We start from the raw sequence: 20,715 nt of genomic DNA on the forward strand, positions 1-20,715 counted from the left end.
CAATCCCTGCCCCAAAGAGCTTACAGTCTAAATTGTGTTGAGAGCGAGACGCAAGGAGTATACAAATATATGTATGTGCAACGTGTATAAGGTGAAGCTGCAGTGCAAAGGTAACTCTGTGGGTGGGTCTTGGAGATGAGTAAGGAAAGTAGGCGGCAAGTACGCGATAAATCATACTTTGTAAAAATATGTATGGGAAATGTTCTTGTTGGGAGTCACGGGTTTCCCGTTGTACGTACTCGTCACTGGGACTTGCCTTTTTACATGTCTGGACATATAATACCAAAGGAAACGAACAAGTCAGACTGAAAGCACAATTGGCTCATACAGTTGCACAATATGCTTCACTGTACATTTGTAATGGATCTAATAGAAGGTCTAATGTAGAATAAAAATTACCGTACATAGAAGTCTCAGTGGCTTAATCCCATCTGATAACTATAATACTTTATTTAAAGACTACTATCAAATCAGTATTAATTGGGAGTTATCCTTTTAGGAGCCCCATACTGAGTCTCATATAGGTATGACTTGAGTTTTTCCATTGAGTGACACATCACTGCTGATAGTCACTCTTGCAGAAAACAAAGTCTCCAGTCCAGCTGGGTGATTAAGGAAAGGATTATTCCAAGTGTTACATGGAAGAGCAGCTTTGTCTTTGGGAAGCTGAGGAACTGTAGGGGTGAGGAGGTGGGGTGCCAGCATTTCCCAAGTGTGAGGAACGTGGTACTTTACCAGTAAGGCTAAGGTCCCAGTGCCTCCGCTGCACGCGCGCCCGCAGCCAGTTCCCCGGTCTGCAGTGAGCTGCAGGAAGAGAGACCGGGGGGGGGCTGTGACAGGGGCGTGGCCATGACGTCACCCGGCAGGTTCGCCCTCATTGGCTGAACTGCCGGGGGCGTGGCCTAGCGCTCCGTCGCGAGTCATGCTCTCCATTCTATTGAGAGCAGGAGAAACTCTCACCACAGCGCTGCGGCCCCCCCTCGCAGCGAGCCCGGCGCCATTGAGGGGAGGGCTCTCGTCCCTGCAGCGTCCGCCACAGCGGGCGCTGCAGTAGCAAGCGGGACCAAAGCCTAAGCATCTTTGGAATCTGGATGCTTCAGCACATTTCAGCCTTGAGGACTAGAGGTGGGCGCATATTTTTTTGGGGGTTAGGATCGTCCGGTTCCTTTGGTCAGTGGATCAGTTTCAAAGAAGGTCAATCTGCCATTTCAGGCTTTAAAAATTAAAAAAATATATATACGAAATTTGTTGACGGATTGTTAAAACCACACTGATTATTCCGTGAGAGAGACTTTCAATTTAGTCGTGTCTCCAGTTATATATATCCCCTCAAACCTACCTTCAAATAAATTAGGGAGATGCTTGTGCTGAAAAAGGACCACGTGAGGTACCTGGCTGGGAGATATGCTAATAACTATGGAAAGTATATTTAAATTAGTCTTTTCCCATGCTTCCTAAAGGATGCACAAACTGGGGGGGGGGGGGGTTGGGACACACACCGTATCGCTTACAGATGCCCCGCACTCTTCCCCAAAGTGCGCAAGGCCTCTGTATGCTACTTATCTGGTCTCCGGCGGCTTCTGGTGAAGCGACATTACATGATGCCGCGGGGTCACGACGTCGTGTTTTCATGGTCTGCATATGACGTCATAAACACCGGAGGTAAGGGAAGGGGGAGAGCAGGTGAAAAAGCTTGCGCTTCCACGCAGCGCATGGTTACCTGCAGCAGGAGATAATTCCTGTAGGTGCAGGCGATGGGGGGGATGGGGCACTCATTGGGTGAGCTGCTCACGTGACCTGGCGTTGTACGGGAATTACAAACTTGTCTGTATTGCGAAGCGCTGGTCTCCCTGTAGCGCATGTGCACGCACTAGGCGAGAGCTACTTTGCTCGCTCAGTATCCTCCCTAATAAGGCTGCGCTTATAGCGACAGTGATGTTGCGCCAAAACAAATCTATTGCCGCTTATAGTGCGCGACGGCTTGTTTGCTGGAAGTCAAGTCAATTTGATTTTTCCAGTGACGGCGCTAAAAGCGCAGCCTAAGGACACGAAAGACACAGCAGCCTTGCGGAGGAGTGCGGTGGCTGAGTGAAAGCGGGTGCTTTCCCTGGCCTTCGTCCGCTCGCCATCCGGTGGCGTGTCTATGGGCGGGCTAATGACGTCGCAGACCTCATTGGGCGCTCATGGGCCCTATCGCGCAAGAAATCAGTTTTGACTGATTTCACACGGATGCGTCAGCGCGGTCTGCCATCCCTGGCCTAAGGCACCAACCTAACGATTGGAATGGTGTCCGACACAGCAGGACTAGAACCCACAACCACTGCTTTTCTAGGCCACAACTTTAGCAGTGTGAGCTAAACCAGCTGATATCTAGCTTTATGGTCACATCATGCTTTTGAACTGCTTGCCTAATCTAGCTATTGGCGTATCTCGGGTGTGCTCCACAAGGAACATTAAACTATCAACGAGGAAGTGGAAGTGTTCTGCTTTTAATGGAAGGGGGAGGGAGCTACTACAGGTAGATACACTCATTTTGGTTCTGCATGATGAATATGCACAAAGGTGGTTACGGTATAACAGAACAGGGGCAAAAATATTAGCGGTGCCACCTGCCAGTATTGCCAGGCACATACTGAATAGAAATACTTTTACAATAAATAAAACTCTACAAACTGCAGGAAGTGATTGCACTTGCATCACACAGCACACACTGTTATGGGGTTGACAAGTCGAAGGCCGCGATTAAAGAGCCCGCGTCACCAAAACGAATACCTGCATTCCGTCGAAGGTCTGCGCAATGGGACGCTGAATCCAGTAGACAGTAATTTGTCAAAGCGGTGGCCGCGTGACGTCTGTGTCACGAAGTGGTTCAGCCAATGAGGGCGAACCGCTCGTGACATCACAGAACTGCCTCCTGCCTGCACTGTGTGACGCCGCGCGCATCAACTATAATCAAGGTGGTGGAGCGTGCGCCGCCAACACAAATACCAGCTTTCCAATGCGCGTGCAATAAGCGCGCGTGACTGTACGAGCGAGGTGGCCAAGCGGCACATTTTAGAGCAGATCTGGGAAATTGATTTTCCCGAGCGACGGCCGTGTCATGTGAGCGGTTCAGCCAGTGTGGGCGAACCGCTCTCGTGACATCATGGCCGCACCTCCCGATGCCGCCTGCAGTGCAGGTTTCGGGCGTGCATGTTGCCCTGAGGGAACGCGGATAATCAAGGCCCATGGCTGTGGACATAGTGCGCACAACAGAGCACAAATAGTCGCGCGCCTGTCGCCTGAGCGATCTGTGGACTCTGACGGGGGGCGTGGCCATGTCGTCACCACGTTCGTTCACCCTCATTGGTGGAAACGCTCACGTGATGCGAAAAACCAAATGGATTTGTCTCCTCCAAATCCTGCTGCGCCGCAACGCGAGCCACATTGCGCACAGTATGGCCGGACTGCTTCACATAATGTTTTAGTGTGTGCCGCGCACTATGGCCGCAATCCTATGGCTGCGCTTATAGTCCTGGCTATGGCGCGCCGCGTCAACAAGTTGATGTAATCGGCGAGACACAGCGACCAAAATTGATGAAGTCCATACAATTTTTTGATTTTTGTTTCCGGCGATCGCTGCGTGAGCGGTTCGGCCAATGAGGACGAACCACTCACGACTATGCGAATGTGAACTATGTGAACTCTCGTACCTCTATGATATCCCACCAAAGCCAAGGTGCCTCTTGGATCCTTTTTCAAATTTGTATTGCTGCCTTCCCTGGGTGCAAGGGTGGTTTTCAATGTTTGAGCCGCGTTAACTTGCTATATACGGGTCACACACGCGAACCGGGGAGTAACGCAGTAACGCGGAGACACCGGTTGATCCCAGTGTGCGGGATCGATCAGTCTGAGCACGGCCTCCTCTCCAGATTGTACACCCACTGACAAGGCAACATGGACACATGATTCCAAAGATACCCACTGAACTACTAACCTTTTATATGTACGTTCTGTAGCATAATGTTTACGTAATCCATGCTGATCAAAAGTAGTAAATGGGAGGTAAGTTGCAGAGATTCTAGTTGCAGATCAATTTCAGTATGGTCAGGAACACTTCAGGGACCAGTGTTATTGGTTTGTAATGTCCTTTTGTGATATCTCCGCTCCATTGAGATTCATTATTCATCCTGGATACCAACCCCACAGCCAAACACCTTTTGTTATGCTTTTTAAAAAGAAAAGTTAGACAGGGGCAGCCAACTCTTGTCATTGAGGGCCACCAACAGGTCACGCTTTAAGGATATCCCTGCTTCAGCACGGGTGGCTCAGTAGTTGATTGAGCCACCTGTGCTGAAGCGGGATATCCTTCCTTAACCTCACTGTTGGTGGCCCTTGAGGACTGGAGTTTGCCAGCCCTGTTCTAAGATGTTTTTCTGCCATAAGGGCCAGCACTTAAGCTTTGACAAGACTTTCTTAGCAATGTGGCTCATAACATTTTTGCTCTACATGAATCATTCTTTAACCCTTGGTATGAGCTTATTCGTCCATTTCAGCACCTTCCCCCTAATATAATGTGCGTGTTTTGTGCGTTGAACTTGTCTGAATTACAAGCACAGTATGTATGCGTTTCCTCAGGGTGATGTGAAGCACTGGTTGGCTTGTGCCCTGTATGTCGCGTGCCGAAAAGGCATCATACCTACCGTTGGGCGAGGCATCATGGAAGGAAACTGTGTGTCACTGACACGGATTCTGCGCTCAGCCAAACTAAGGTAGGTGGCATGATTGTGTTTGAGTTGCTTGGCATGGATGCACAAAAATAGATAGACTGGTGCTGAATTGTATTTTTTTTTTTTCTTAATGTTTATTGCAGTTCAGTTTGTGCTGTAACAAAAACATACTTAAACACGTGCATGAAATGCCAATATTGTGTTCATCCAAATAACCTGCAAATCGGATCAGCCGACCGTTGCAAATGTAACCCATGTAATTGGTTAGCTGTGTAGTTATTCAAATAGTTATCATGCCATTTTGAACTGTTTCACGAACCGCTGTTTTCACCCTCGGGACCCACGGGTGATTGTGTTCGTTAGAATGAACGTGTTCGCTTCCATGAAATAGAATGTACATTTAACACCGTTTGGCTATTGGACCCAATGTCCTATATATTTTGGAAAGTTGTCCGTCTTTTCGCTGCATTTGAACACCGCTTAAGATACCGTAATCTGCATGGTGGTTCCTGAGGTCAAGGAGCGCGGGTTTTTTATTTTTTTTTGTCTGTTTTGGAAATTGGATACATTCTATTTTTTAATTCTACGAGTTATTACAATTTCTGAAACAAGCCTAACCCACTGGTTGTTGTACCTAGTATGCTATGTACAGTACATGATACGTGACATCATAATGCACATAAGTAGAGTCAGATAGCTATAAAGTTTACCCAGAAAGCAGACGAAGGAAGAGAGGAAGACAGTTGGCGCGTGAGGAGCAAGTAAGAATTCCCTTTGAAGGGGAGAGAGGCAGGAAGAATTGGGGACATCACAAGGTATTAAAGGAAAGAGAGATGGGAGGGAGAGATGGGGGAGGAGTAGGGGCGGGTGAGGCTGGTTTCTTCGAAATACTAACTTTCAGCTAGTGTTACATTAAACCATTTAAAAAGGTCATGCAATTTGTGTGACTGAACAGTCAAACCAAGAATACGAGATCTCACAAAACTACTGTTGTAGCGCCAAATATGCTAAATCAGCGGAGTGGCCGACTCCAGTCCTCCAGGGCCTCCAACAGGTCAGGTTTTCAGGATATCCCAGCTTCAGCACGGGTGGCTCAATTTGTCCCTGCTTCAGCCCAAGTGGCTCTATGGCTGAGCCTCTGATTAAACCACCTGTGCGGAAGCTGGGAAATTCTGAAAACCTGACCTGTTGGTGGCCCCTGAGGTCAGGAGTTGGCCACCCCTGCCCTCGCTACATTACTGTGCGGCTCTTGGAGGCGCTGTCTGAGAGCGCCTTTTTTGTTTTGTTTTTATTTTCCAGCCTAATTCAGTTCTTTAATAAAATGAAAAAGTGGATGGATATGTCCAACCTCCCGCAGGATTTCCGGGAACGAGTGGAACGGCTGGAGAGGAATTTCGAGGTGTCCACGGTGATCTTCAAGAAGTTTGAACCCATCTTTATGGACATATTCCAAAGTCCCTATGAAGACCCCCCCAGACTGCCACGGAGCCGGAAGCAGAGGTGACCAGCCCCCACTTTGTAATGTTTCCCACACCGCCAAACCCCCTGCCACCTCCAAATACAGCTTGGTTTAAATGATATCACGGTTATCACCCAATACACCACGATAATAAAACCTATTCAAGCACATAAAGTAATAACTGCATGAAGAGAAAATATATTTTATTACTTTATCTAAAACATTACACAATAGAAGGTAGCAGACATCCGCATGTAGAAGTGTATTTATAATGCATGTTTTTGAAAGTAATGTTTGTAAATGCGCTGATAAGTTGGTTACGGTCACTTATTTTTTTTTAGTATAGCTTTTGTGACTTCCTTAAATTGCAAAAATATTGCATCAAAAGTACAGTCCCCTTCCCTACCCCCCCCCCCCCCCAACGCCTCCCAGCGAATTAAATCATATATATATATTTTTTTTTCTTAACCAAGTACACGCTGACCATGTAACGCGATGCGTTTTTTCTAGTTTGCATTCCTGGAAGAGAAGCGTTGTGTTTTCGTATATATTGATTTCGTGGAAACACTTTCTTTAGAAGTAGAGACTTCAAAGGGTTCCCCTAATGAACATTTCCCTGCGTCCCCTCCCTCAAGAATACTTCTTTTTTTATTATTATTATTATTATTTTTTTATTAATCAAAATGTTTTTAAATCAAAATGTGAAGGAAAAAAAAACCCCCTGAGTATTAGTACGGACTGATTGTGTTTTGCTGTCTTTTGCAGGCGGCTGCAGTGCAGCGTTAAAGATCTCTTTAACTTTTGCTGGACACTGTTTGTTTATACAAAGGGTGAGTCTGCTCTGCCATGTTTTAGTTTCTGAATCATTTTGTTTGGGATTTAACCATGTAAAAGCTTTGGGAATCCCTTAGGACGACCGACCGACCGTCATCTTGACCTTCCACTCTTGCTTTCTTGCCTCATTTTTACATCATTGAGTTGCTGTTTTGACCTTTTTTCTACTTCCAGAAAAAAAAAAATCCGTATACCATTAGGGGTTCTCAACTCTACTCCTCGAGCACTACCCCCCACCCCCTCCCCCCCCCCCCCCCCCCAGGTCAGGTTTTCAGGATATCCCAGCTTCAGCGCAGGTGGCTCAATCACAGGCTCAGTCGAAGACTTAGACACTGAACCAACTCTGCTGAATCAGAGACTGATTGAGCCACCTGAGCTGAAGCAGGGATATCCTTACAACCTGACCTGTTGGGGGCCCTTGAGGACTGGAGTTGAGCACCCCTGTGTTTATCACTCTTTAAATTAACCCTGTGTGCACATGATTGGTCGATCATATATATATATATATATTCCTAATAAAGCAGCATATCTCCAGAAATCTGAGTCTAACTCGTATAATATAAAGATAAATAATATATTGCAAACGCTTGCTTTTATCTCCTAAACGGATATATTTAAAAAAAAAATAAAAGCTGTGTGTGCTGAGCACGCGCATCGCATCTTAAGTGAAACTTCTTTGTCTTTGGTTCCTGGTATGCGTGAGGCCGTGTCCCGTTGCGTTTCGAGCCCTTACCGTGAAACGCGATCACCTATTTCATCTTCAGTTGTGAAAAGAGAAGGAAACGTCATTAAATGCCTCCTTGTTTTCACCAAATCTGTCTGGTTTGCAGGTAATTTCAGCATGATTGGAGATGATTTGGTTAATTCTTATCACTTGCTTTTGTGCTGCCTGGATCTGGTTTATACTCAGGCCCTGCAGTGTCCGAATAAGAGGGATTTGCTGAATCCTTCATTCACAGGTAACAAAGTCTTACTATCCCCAGATAACTATTCCTGTGCATCGCATTCCTGTGCATCACATCCCTGTGCATCACACCCCTGTGCATCACATCCCCTGTGCATCACATCCCTGTGCATCACATCCCTGTGCATCACATCCCTGTGCATCACATCCCTGTGCATCACATCCCTGTGCATCACATCCCTGTGCATCACATCCCTGTGCATCACATCCCTGTGCATCACATTCCTGTGCATCACATCCCTGTGCATCACACCCCTGTGCATCACACCCCTGTGCGTCACATTCCCGTGCGTCACATCCCCGTGCATCACACCCCTGTGCATCACATCCCTGTGCATCACATCCCTGTGCATCACACCCCTGTGCATCACACCCCTGTGCGTCACATTCCCGTGCGTCACATCCCTGTGCATCACATCCCTGTGCATCACATCCCTGTGCATCACATCCCTGTGCATCGCATTCCTGTGCATCACATCCCTGTGCATCACATCCCTGTGCATCACATCCCTGTGCATCACATCCCTGTGCATCACACCCCTGTGCATCACATCCCTGTGTATCACATCCCTGTGCATCACACCCCTGTGCATCACATCCCTGTGCATCACATCCCTGTGCATCACACCCCTGTGCATCACACCCCTGTGCATCACATCCCTGTGCATCAATTTCCCTGTGTATCACATCCCTGTGCATCACATCCCTGTGCATCACATCCCTGTGCATCACATCCCTGTGCATCACACCCCTGTGCATCACACCCCTGTGCATCACACCCCTGTGCATCACATCCCTGTGCATCACACCCCTGTGCATCACATCCCTGTGCATCACATCCCTGTGCATCACATCCCTGTGCATCACATCCCTGTGCATCACATCCCTGTGCATCACATCCCTGTGCATCACATCCCTGTGCATCACATCCCTGTGCATCACATCCCTGTGCATCACATCCCTGTGCATCACATCCCTGTGCATCACACCCCTGTGCATCACACCCCTGTGCATCACACCCCTGTGCATCACATCCCTGTGCATCACACCCCTGTGCATCACACCCCTGTGCATCACATCCCTGTGCATCACATCCCTGTGCATCACATCCCTGTGCATCACATCCCCTGTGCATCACATCCCCTGTGCATCACATCCCTGTGCATCACATCCCTGTGCATCACACCCCTGTGCATCACACCCCTGTGCATCACATCCCTGTGCATCACATCCCTGTGCATCACACCCCTGTGCATCACATCCCTGTGCATCACATCCCTGTGCATCACATCCCTGTGCATCACATCCCCTGTGCATCACATCCCTGTGCATCACATCCCCTGTGCATCACATCCCCTGTGCATCACATCCCCTGTGCATCACATCCCCTGTGCATCACATCCCCTGTGCATCACATCCCCTGTGCATCAATTTCCCTGTGCATCAATTTCCCTGTGCATCACATCCCTGTGCATCACATCCCTGTGCATCACATCCCTGTGCATCACATCCCTGTGCATCACACCCCTGTGCATCACATTCCTGTGCATCACATCCCTGTGCATCACACCCCTGTGCATCACACCCCTGTGCATCACACCCCTGTGCATCACACCCCTGTGCATCACACCCCTGTGCATCACATCCCTGTGCATCAATTTCCCTGGCTGTTATTTTGCCATTTTTCATTTGCTGGTTTTTTTTCTTTTGTTGGGGGAGGAGAGAGACTATGTAGATAAAATTTAGATTTTTTTCCAGATTGTTATGATGTTTAGGGGGCCAACATCAGGCATTCGTAAAGGGTTCCCTGCAATTTTCAGGTAATTTGAAAATTGTACCAAATACAGAAGAATTTACAATGTATCTGATCTCAGACGCGCTATTAGAGAGGGTTGGGGCTACTTACAATGTATCTGATCTCAGATGCGCTATTAGAGAGGGTTGGGGTTCCTTACAGTGCATCTGATCACAGACGCGCTATTAGAGAGGGTTGGGGTTCCTTACAATGCATCTGATCTCAGACACGCTATTAGAGAGGGTTGGGGTTCTTTACAATGCATCTGATCTCAGACGCGCTATTAGAGAGGGTTGGGGTTCCTTACACTGCATCTGATCTCAGACACGCTATTAGAGAGGGTCGGGGTTCTTTACAATGCATCAGATCTCAGACGCGCTATTAGAGAGGGTTGGGGTTCCTTACAATGCATTTGATCTCGGACTCGCTATTAGAGAGGGTTGGGGTTCCTTACAATGCATTTGATCTCGGACGCGCTATTGGAGAGGGTTGGGGTCCCGCAGAATTTCAACATATAATGGCAGAGTTCCTTAACAAAAATGGGTTTGTAACCAATGGTGTAATTGAACATCAATGTTTAAGACACATTTTTCTGGTTAACGCTTTTGTGGTCTTACAAATAGATGTTGTACAATATTTGTAGCCCTCTAATTAAAAGGTGTAGCATCTTGATTAAAGAAAGAAAAATAGTTGCGCCAACCGTAATTAAGATGATATGTAAAGTTCAGTCCCACATAAAAGATGGAGTCCTGCTGCCAGAGTTTCTTAGGCCTCGTTCAGGGTGCAGACTTCGGAGGGAGGGCGTGCTGTCGTGCGAGCTGCCGTGGGACACAAAGTATTCAAATTGAATACTGGTTGTCAGGGTAGCAGCTGCCCTGTCTCCGAAGTACTACAGTTTCAATAAACAAAAAAATCGTTTTTTGAAGCTGCAGCAGCGTCACTGGGACCTTCTTGAGAATGATTTCAAGACTGCAGCCTCAATCCCTAACCTCAGGTCTGTAGCCCCCTCCCCGCCTCCTCAACGCCTGAAAAAGTCTGCTGGGAGGATGAACACACATCGCCCAGCAGACTGCCGCCCGCCCTCGCGAACGCCCTCCCTCCAACTCCTGCCTCTGGCACCCTGAACGAGGCCTTAGAGGTGATTCACCAACCTCTATAGTTAAGTCATAAAAAGAAAAGGATTCCCCGGCACGTGGTTCCACTTTAGCTCCGGGACACATGAAAATAAAAAGGAAAAAACCACAACCAGAAGTATTTAAAATACAATAAAAAACCTTGATTGAACTTGATAGGAAATACACTTACATAAAATAATGTCTCTTCAATGGGGATAGGGGAGACTTCCTAGTGATACAAACAGCCAGCAGTTTAAGGCATTGAGAAGGATGCATCCAGAATCCACAAACCGTCCTCCAGAGTCCCTGGATGTCAGTGTGGATCCTGCTCCAGCAGTCAGAGTGGTTCTTTGCAGGGATATGCCAGCATTGGTTGATTTCCTGGTGCTTGTGCACAGACCAGGTCTCTCCCTCGGCTGTTCTCTTTGCCGCAGTTTCCGCGTTCCCCCTTCGCGCGAAACGCGATTGACAAATTTTGGGTATCACAGGCCACCGTATTGAGGAAATTTGCAGCTTCATCCAGTTTGGAGGCAGCACTGCGACTGACGCGCATGCGCGAGGGGGGAACGCGGAAGCTGCGGCAAGGAGAACAGCCGAGGGAGAGCCCTGGTCTGTGCACAAGCTGTATGGGGGGAGGGGGTCCTGTATGAGCGGGGGTTGAAGGGGGTCCTGTTGGAGTATGGAGGGGAGGGAGGGGGGGTCCTGTGGGTATGTGGAGAAGGGAAGGCTCTGTTTGAGTATGAGGGGGGTAAGTTGGCTATGAATATACCTAATTTACTTGTGAGTACACTTTGGATAGCTTTGTGATTCCGCATTTTGTGCGAAAATGTAGATTATTTCTAATGTTTGTTTTTTTTTAATGTTTTTTTTTTTCCCCCCAAGGCCAAAGCAGGAGAAAAATAAATATATAGTGGTGGCAGCCCTGTCGTCTTAAAGTAAAATATCCGCCATTGCCAATGTAATTGTGTCCGACCCCCACGGAACTGCACAAGTGCCACCGAACATTTGCCCCAAACCCGGTGTATAAAGTAACTCTGTGACGGCGCGTTCAGAAGCCACGGGGGAGACTCTGCATCAGTTTGTGCTTCAATACTATCCCTCTTCCCATGTTGCCCTGACAGCCGAGGTGCCCGCGCCCGACACCAGCCCAGAGGAGCCCCCGTGTATCATCAGCACCCTGTGCCAGCTGCACGACGGGCTCACCGTGGAAGCGAAGGGCATAAAGGAACACTACTTCAAGCCCTACATCTCCAAACTCTTTGAGAGAAAGGTACCCTGTCCGGCTATGCCATCGGCGCCCACAACAAAGTACTAAAATGACCGGATTGATCTCTTTTTCTTGCCGAGTTTACGCCTGTTTTATTTCACTAACATCGGCTGTTGCCACGGCTAGCTCTGTTTTTAGTGTACATTTCCCAGGCCATTTTAACCTCCCCCTGCCAGCCTTTTTGTTTTCCGAGATGCGTAGAGTCATTCAGGGTTGGGGCCCTTCATGTAAAATCCACTGTTGACCAATCGGAAGTCGCAACCAACAACGTCATGGCTTCCTATTGGCCCACAGGATCCGTGAGGCTAGGCGGCCATGTTGGACTGAAACGTCAGCCACGTTGTTCTTTGTATAGATTTTGCTGTTGTGCTGTGCCCAGCTTTTGCGCGCCTTTTGATATTGTCATATTTTTTTTTCTTTCTCCTGCTTGAAACCTGACATTTTTCTTATCGTGTTTCAGATTTTAAAAGGGAGCTGCCTGTTAGATCTTTCCAGCTTCACAGATAACAAGTAAGACCCACATGTTAATGACCAAGGCAAATTTTGGTTCATCTGAGGTCATGGATATTCTGGGAGGGGAAGGGGGGGGGGGGGTGTTTTTATGCATAAACGATTTTAGTCGCGGTTTATATAATTGGATAAAACATTGTTTTACTTTCACTTATTGCATACATGTGATGCTAAACCAAGCTCCCTCGTCCCACAGCAAAGCCCTGAATAAGGAGTATGAGGAATACGTTCTGACCGTGGGAGATTTCGATGAGCGGGTGTTTTTGGACGACGACGCGGAAGAAGAAATAGGGACGCCCCGGAAGTTTGCTCCCGAAATCCCAGTGGGCGGTACGACCGCTCGGGTCCAGGTGGAGTCCAACCTGCAGCAGCATTTTGAGAAGGTAACTTCTGTCTGTGTTGCACTTCACTGAAAATACTCGGACGCATACTTCCCTGGCAAAAATCGTGATACCGTCGCGTTCCATGCAAAGCGTAATGCAGTCAAGTGTAGTTCCAGACAGCTCCCAATAGCAAGTATACAATCTTCTTTACAAAAATCATAGCCATGGATCCAACGCAGTGTATAAAAAAACAACCGCGTTTTGCGCTGGGCACAGCCCTTCGTCACAATCGGACCCCCCCCCCCCCCCCCTGCACATTTTGTACATAACATAGTATCGTTGCGTGTTTTTTGTTTTTTTTCCCCCCCCTCCTTGATTCATGTGAAGAACTGTGGGAAGCTCAGACGCCAGCGCCCGCATCATGATGTCACTATCGTTCTTCGTTTTGAAGACTTGATTTCCCAAAGCTATATATGCGAGTGAACGTGCAAACAAAAATAAAGGGGGGAAAAAGTTGCACCAATTTTGTGGTGGATTAGCCATCTCTTACAGAAGGGACTAGAGTGAAAGATAATGAAAGAATACAGTGTAAGCACAAATAACAACATTATCTCCTGTTAATGGAGCTATTTAAAACATTGTGAATAAAGTGGTTTCAATAAAGATGGCGGCCACAGGTGATGCAAAAAGTGTATACCAATACAAAACCTTGTGCCATCAAAACGTTATGAGCTGCTATCCGTATAGATGGGTCGGTATCATGGTAACTACAGGAAACAGAAAAAGGACAAGCGCATGACCGTAGTAGTAGTAGTAGTAGTAGTAGTATAAAAAAGTATATTATTGGGTAAAAAGTGAGTATCGCACGTACAGCGATGCCGGCAATTCAGGCTTTTCATGTATCGCATTGACCTGAGTTACCGCGGCACCACACGCCGCTAATCCCCCATGGGCGATGTATGTGCCTCGCGATCAGGGAGATAATGCAGTGGCTGCGGGCAGCAGAACATCCGATCATCAAGCTCACAGGTGCTTCAGCGCGACCGCAGCTCACACGGTCGATGTAGCATTCCGCGAATGATCTCCGTAAACTGCAAATAATATCTGCCCGCCAGACAAAATGGCCGCAGGTCGCTCCGGTGTCCTGAATCTTAGAACGCTTTGTTTCCTCCCGCAGAAGAGGTCTTTTGCCCCATCTACCCCGCTGACTGGTCGGCGGTACCTGAAGGAGAAGGAGGTGATGATCACACCGGTTTCGTCGGCGACGCAGAGTGTGAGCAAGCTGCAGGGCATGGTGGCCGGCCTAAGGAATGCTCCAAGTGAGCAGCTAATCCACGTCTTCAAGTAAGCCACGTCTACAAATGAATAACATGCTCCTCCTTTTTACCATCGGAACAGTCAGTTGCCAGATTTGGACATAGATATGCAATTAATATTGAAGAAGTCCCTCTAGGACCACAGTGTACCAATGACGGTGACCTGTTTTAAGGGGCCCAAATCTGACACCTAATAAGTATAATAAACTTAGTCTGTGAATGGATACTTGGGCCCAAAATCCCATTTGAGACTAATGGAGAACTGGCAGCACCTACAGAGGCAAGTAGCCCGGGAAGCAGGGGGCCCCAAAAACTGAAATTAACGGGGTCCCGCAGTGTGGACCCCCGCTTCATACTGATTTTTAGAAAGAAAGACAAAATGGGGTTTGGGCGATTCATTAAGTTGCTCCTCTTCTGTTTGTTAAAGATCGTGTGCGCGCAATCCTACGGATAATGTGCTAACGGCCGTCCGAGAAATAGGCCACCGTTTCTGCCACCACTACACGCAGCCGACGGAGGACCAGGCTGGATCTCACATCGGTAAGCGACATTACAGCCGCGGTTAAACTCCCGCAGGACGCCAGAGCCGCCTTATAGAAGGAACCTTCCTTCGCAATCGTACAATAAGCATTTAACCAGGGAGGCCGGTCTGCAGCCATAACTCTGAAATAAGTGTCACAGTGGGTACCTGTCTGCCATCTCGAGGTGCCACGCTGGCAATGAAAGAAAGGGTCAAACACCATTTCCCTGGCGTAGCGATTCCTTACACGGCCGCGGCCCCCATTTCCCTGGCGTAGCGATTCCTTACACGGCCGCGGCCCCCATTTCCCTGGCGTAGCGATTCCTTACACGGCCGCGGCCCCCATTTCCCTGGCGTAGCGATTCCTTACACGGCCGCGGCCCCCATTTCCCTGGCGTAGCGATTCCTTACACGGCCGCGGCCCCCATTTCCCTGGCGTAGCGATTCCTTGCCCTGCCCCCATTTCCCTGGCGTAGCGATTCCTTACACGGCCGCCGCCCCCATTTCCCTGGCGTAGCGATTCCTTACACGGCCGCCGCCCCCATTTCCCTGGCGTAGCGATTCCTTACACGGCCGCCGCCCCCATTTCCCTGGCGTAGCGATTCCTTGCTCGGCCGCCGCCCCCATTTCCCTGGCGTAGCGATTCCTTGCTCGGCCGCCGCCCCCATTTCCCTGGCGTAGCGATTCCTTGCTCGGCCGCCGCCCCCATTTCCCTGGCGTAGCGATTCCTTGCTCGGCCGCCGCCCCCATTTCCCTGGCGTAGCGATTCCTTACGCGTCCGCCGCCCCCATTTCCCTGGCGTAGCGATTCCTTACGCGTCCGCCGCCCCCATTTCCCTGGCGTAGCGATTCCTTGCGCGTCCGCCGCCCCCATTTCCCTGGCGTAGCGATTCCTTACGCGTCCGCCGCCCCCATTTCCCTGGCGTAGCGATTCCTTACGCGGCCCCCATTACCCGGGGGTAGCGATTCCTGCTGCGGCCCGCCTGCTGAGAGTGGAACAGGACTCGGATTGCATTCCCTGCTCCTAGACACAGAGGTAACAGTGATGTTCCCTATAATATTGGCCATAAAAGTCATGCCGTGCTCAGAACGTCTGTTATGGGAATGACGTTTTTTTTTATGTAAAGAGACGTGTTAATTCTGCGATAAACATGTTCTTAAGTTACAATATGCATTTGTTTAATACCTGCCGGTAACAGCCAAATGTACATTGCACGTGTTTGTATATTACCCGATTCGCTGACACCCATGGGGGTCATTCTCCCGTCTCTAGATTTCGCCATTAACAGATGGAAACTGGCCGAGATTCTGTACTACAAAGTGTTAGAGACCATAGTGGTCCAGGAAACCCGGAGACTACACGGGAAGGACATGACGGTAAGGTATTCCGATGGTTTGCCTCGGTGCATATACACAATCGTGTGACACGCCGCGGTCTGAAAGCGGCCATTTACAGTACAACGGAAGCGCAGGCCAGATAAAGACTGGAGAGTGCTGAGAGGGTGTGAGGACAAAGAGCATTACATAGAGGAGTCAGTGGAAGGAGTTCCGGAATATTCCGTAGGGCAGAATTCTAGCAGCGGGTTCTGGAGAATAAGGGTTTGCTGCTGGTTCTTTTAACCCTTTTGCTGCCAGGCAGGTGTTTTGCCGGCAACCTTTGCAGTAGACTGGCTCATCTGCTAATGGGAGGGGGCCTCAACTCTAGTCATCAAGCACCCCCCCCCCCCCAAACAGGTCAGGATTTCCCAGCTTCAGCATAGGTGGCTCAATGTGTCACAGCTTCAGCACAGGTGGCTCAGTCTTTGACAGAGCCTCATGTGCTGAAGCGGGGATGTCCTGCAAACCTGACCTGTTGCAGGGGCTTGAGGACAGGAGCTGAGCACTCCTGCGCTAATGCACCGAAAAATGTCGTAGTCACTTCACCATTAACATATAGAGTGTATTGACCACTTGAAACAGGACTGTAAAGGCTCAGCTTATGCATTGACTGGTAAATCCAGTCCCTGTTTGCCGAAGCCTCCTCCGTGACCAGGCAATGCCAGCTGGCTTTCATTCTTGCGTGTGAATGAGGTTGTGTATGTTTTACTAGCGGCGCGTTGGTGTCGTGTTTTTCAGGCCCTGCTGGAGCAGGACATTTTCCACCGCTCGCTGCTTGCCTGCTGCCTGGAAATTGTGCTTTTTGCGTACAGTTCTCCCCGTATCTTCCCGTGGACCATCGAGATTCTCCGTCTGAGTCCTTTCTATTTCTACAAGGTAACGGCGGCCAGCCCACATCTCTGCCGTAGCCCCTTTGTCATGTTAAAGATCTTCTGTATCGGAGATGGTTTTGTTCGCCTCTATGCTGCATGCCGTGTCTGCCGCTGATTTCCCGAGCGCTGGACATTGTAACTGTTAGTACATTACGGCTGTCTTACTTTAGTATGTAAAGTCTGGTGTGTGTGTGTTTGTTTTTCACCCTCCGTTGCCGAATGAGCGCGTGCCATCGTTTCTAAGACCGGTTTTAATTTGTTTAGGTGATAGAAGTGTTTATCCGCTCGGAGGAAGGCTTATCCCGGGACATGGTGAAACACCTCAACAGCATTGAGGAGCAGATTTTAGAGAGTCGCGCCTGGACTAGCGACTCTGCGCTGTGGGAGGTCTTTGTGGCCTCTGAGAATGTGCCAACCTGTGAAGAAGTATGTACATCGTCACCAGAGTCCTGCCTCGACTTTCCCGGTCGCTGCCTCGGCGTTTCGTACATTCTGCCCCGGCTTTCCCGGTCGCTGCCTCGGCGTTTCGTACATTCTGCCCCGGCTTTCCCAGCCGCTGCCCCGGCGTTTCGTACATTCTGCCCCGGCTTTCCCAGCCGCTGCCCCGGCGTTTCATACATTCTGCCCCGGCTTTCCCAGCCGCTGCCCCGGCGTTTCATACATTCTGCCCCGGCTTTCCCAGCCGCTGCCCCGGCGTTTCGTACATTCTGCCCCGGCTTTCCCAGCCGCTGCCCCGGCGTTTCGTACATTCTGCCCCGGCTTTCCCAGCCGCTGCCCCGGCGTTTCGTACATTCTGCCCCGGCTTTGCCGGCCGCTGCCCCGGCGTTTCGTACATTCTGCCCCGGCTTTCCCAGCCGCTGCCCCGGCGTTTCGTACATTCTGCCCCGGCTTTCCCAGCCGCTGCCCCGGCGTTTCGTACATTCTGCCCCGGCTTTCCCAGCCGCTGCCCCGGCGTTTCGTACATTCTGCCCCGGCTTTCCCAGCCGCTGCCCCGGCGTTTCGTACATTCTGCCCCGGCTTTCCCAGCCGCTGCCCCGGCGTTTCGTACATTCTGCCCCGGCTTTCCCAGCCGCTGCCCCGGCGTTTCGTACATTCTGCCCCGGCTTTCCCAGCCGCTGCCCCGGCGTTTCGTACATTCTGCCCCGGCTTTCCCAGCCGCTGCCCCGGCGTTTCGTACATTCTGCCCCGGCTTTCCCAGCCGCTGCCCCGGCGTTTCGTACATTCTGCCCCGGCTTTCCCAGCCGCTGCCCCGGCGTTTCGTACATTCTGCCCCGGCTTTCCCAGCCGCTGCCCCGGCGTTTCGTACATTCTGCCCCGGCTTTCCCAGCCGCTGCCCCGGCGTTTCGTACATTCTGCCCCGGCTTTCCCAGCCGCTGCCCCGGCGTTTCGTACATTCTGCCCCGGCTTTCCCAGCCGCTGCCCCGGCGTTTCGTACATTCTGCCCCGGCTTTCCCAGCCGCTGCCCCGGCGTTTCGTACATTCTGCCCCGGCTTTCCCAGCCGCTGCCCCGGCGTTTCGTACATTCTGCCCCGGCTTTCCCAGCCGCTGCCCCGGCGTTTCGTACATTCTGCCCCGGCTTTCCCAGCCGCTGCCCCGGCGTTTCGTACATTCTGCCCCGGCTTTCCCAGCCGCTGCCCCGGCGTTTCGTACATTCTGCCCCGGCTTTCCCAGCCGCTGCCCCGGCGTTTCGTACATTCTGCCCCGGCTTTCCCAGCCGCTGCCCCGGCGTTTCGTACATTCTGCCCCGACTTTCCCAGCCGCTGCCCCGGCGTTTCGTACATTCTGCCCCGGCTTTCCCAGCCGCTGCCCCGGCGTTTCGTACATTCTGCCCCGGCTTTCCCGGCCGCTGCCCCGGCGTTTCGTACATTCTGCCCCGACTTTCCCAGCCGCTGCCCCGGCGTTTCATAGATTGAAGTGGATGTGCAGTGGCTTGGCGCCTAAACGTGTCCCTGTTTTTGCATTCATACTCCCTTTCTATCATCATCCAACAGTGTAACTTTCATTTGATTCAGTTGATTGGCCTGTCGGCCATTTTGGATGTGGCATGCAACACGACCCTTTGCTGTGCGACCTAATCCTATTCACCGCTAACCGGGGGGGGATCGCAGGCGCTGAACCATATATTTTTCCAACTTTTGAGATCCCCAGTTGCTTAAATTTCGGGGCCAGCGTCTCTCCTCCCTCCAGGGTGACTCAAAATGGCCACCGAACCGCTGGCCGAGAAGAAGCTGCAGCGGTTGACGTTACAGCTTCCTATTGGTTGGCTGCGGGCGCCATCTTTGAACATGCAGTGATTGTGAGCGCGTGTATTATTTACATGCTGCTCTTGCCCCCATCCATGGTTGGTTTTTCAATTCTTCCCGTATTGTACTATTGTAAATAGCTGCACACACTGAGGGGGGGCTCTATAAATAAAATTATACCTAATATCATGGCACCACAAAGTGGAACTGAGGGGTCCCTTGAAGTGGAAAAACCCCTCTGTTTTAGCTTTGGGTGGGGGGGGTGACCTGGTTATTTCACCCCCCCACCCCCAATGGAGCTCCTGATTTCCTTATCTGGGAAAGAGCTTCCTGGTTGTTTAAATCCGCTTGGCGCGTGGGACCAATAGGGAGCCGTCCCCCTGTTACGTGCGGGCTTTAAAGCTGCAGTTCAGTCTTTTTTTTATTTATTTATTTTTTTACATTTATTTTTTTACTTCAATAGTTTTATGTGGGCAATCTCTAATTACCTAAAGAACTGTATACAGTAGCTGTCAGTTAATTCGTTCTCCATGTATTGATCGGTCGAAATTTGGTGACATAATTAGTGAAGGGATCTGTTTATATTCTGCTTGTCTGTCAGTGGAAGCTCATGAATATTCATGAGCACTCCTGCACTGACATGTGCTAGAGGGAGGGCAGGGCTGACAAAGGGGTGTGCCAGGGCTTGTGACAGGACATGAAGGGGCAGTGCCTTAGCAAATGGCTGTTAAAATAGAATACAAGAAAATTGGTCTTTCAAAGTTGTTGTTTTTTTAAAAACAGAAAATGCTAAAAGTATTTTTTCTTACTACAGAACTGATTTATTAAAAAAAACACACATGCAGGATATTGCCTGAACTGCAGCTTTAAATCTCTGTTTTGTTTCTCCAGGAGGGAGGTAAAGATGAATGTTTAGTATGCAAGACTGCTCCGCTAAGCCGGTTCAACATGACCTGGGATTTTCAACGCGCTTTGCGTAACCTTGTGCTTTTTTTTATTTCGCAGGTTATAATTCCAAGCAACTTTGAAAGTGGCAGTGACGCCGGCTTGGGCCACCTGCCCATGATGCCCGCTTCTCCCATCGTGCACCCTCGTTTGAAAGAAGTCCGTACGGACCTGGGCGGGATCTTCAGACGAGGTTAGCAGGTTTGCTCCTGTGAATCCTGATTTGTGCAGTGGGGAGGGGGGATACTTTTGCCAGCAAACGCCAGGTCCAAGCCCGGTAAAGTTAGATTTCAAAGATATATTTGGGAATGGCGTATTGACAATGTTACCCGCGGCGCTAGCTGCGGTTGCCACAGACGTGTGACTGGCTTTATGCAACCTCTAGAAACCGCTCAACTCGTATAGGCAATAAACACATGGTGACTGGAGATTGCTGGCCCATTCCCTTCTAGATGGAGGCCGAACTT

General features: G+C 49.9%; 1 protein-coding gene across 2 annotated transcripts in view; it reads left to right on the forward strand.

Moving 5' to 3' along the window:
• The window catches only part of RBL1 (RB transcriptional corepressor like 1), a 39,589-nt gene that overhangs the window by 3,362 nt on the left and 15,512 nt on the right, over positions 1 to 20,715 (forward strand). The window contains exons 2-14 of one of the 2 annotated variants that reach the window (XM_075571935.1): positions 4,618 to 4,751; positions 6,009 to 6,209; positions 6,934 to 6,998; positions 7,833 to 7,961; positions 11,998 to 12,146; positions 12,604 to 12,653; positions 12,850 to 13,036; positions 14,154 to 14,320; positions 14,720 to 14,832; positions 16,085 to 16,188; positions 16,927 to 17,064; positions 17,325 to 17,486; positions 20,309 to 20,441. In XM_075571935.1, the coding sequence (XP_075428050.1) occupies positions 4,618 to 4,751; positions 6,009 to 6,209; positions 6,934 to 6,998; positions 7,833 to 7,961; positions 11,998 to 12,146; positions 12,604 to 12,653; positions 12,850 to 13,036; positions 14,154 to 14,320; positions 14,720 to 14,832; positions 16,085 to 16,188; positions 16,927 to 17,064; positions 17,325 to 17,486; positions 20,309 to 20,441 (1,732 nt within the window). Of the gene's footprint in view, positions 1 to 4,617; positions 4,752 to 6,008; positions 6,210 to 6,933; positions 6,999 to 7,832; positions 7,962 to 11,997; positions 12,147 to 12,603; positions 12,654 to 12,849; positions 13,037 to 14,153; positions 14,321 to 14,719; positions 14,833 to 16,084; positions 16,189 to 16,926; positions 17,065 to 17,324; positions 17,487 to 20,308; positions 20,442 to 20,715 lie in introns of those variants that run through there. The other variant, XM_075571936.1, reaches the window with a different exon arrangement.

The sequence above is a fragment of the Ascaphus truei genome, chromosome 15, assembly GCF_040206685.1.
Source record: "Ascaphus truei isolate aAscTru1 chromosome 15, aAscTru1.hap1, whole genome shotgun sequence".
Classification (NCBI taxonomy): domain Eukaryota; kingdom Metazoa; phylum Chordata; class Amphibia; order Anura; family Ascaphidae; genus Ascaphus; species Ascaphus truei.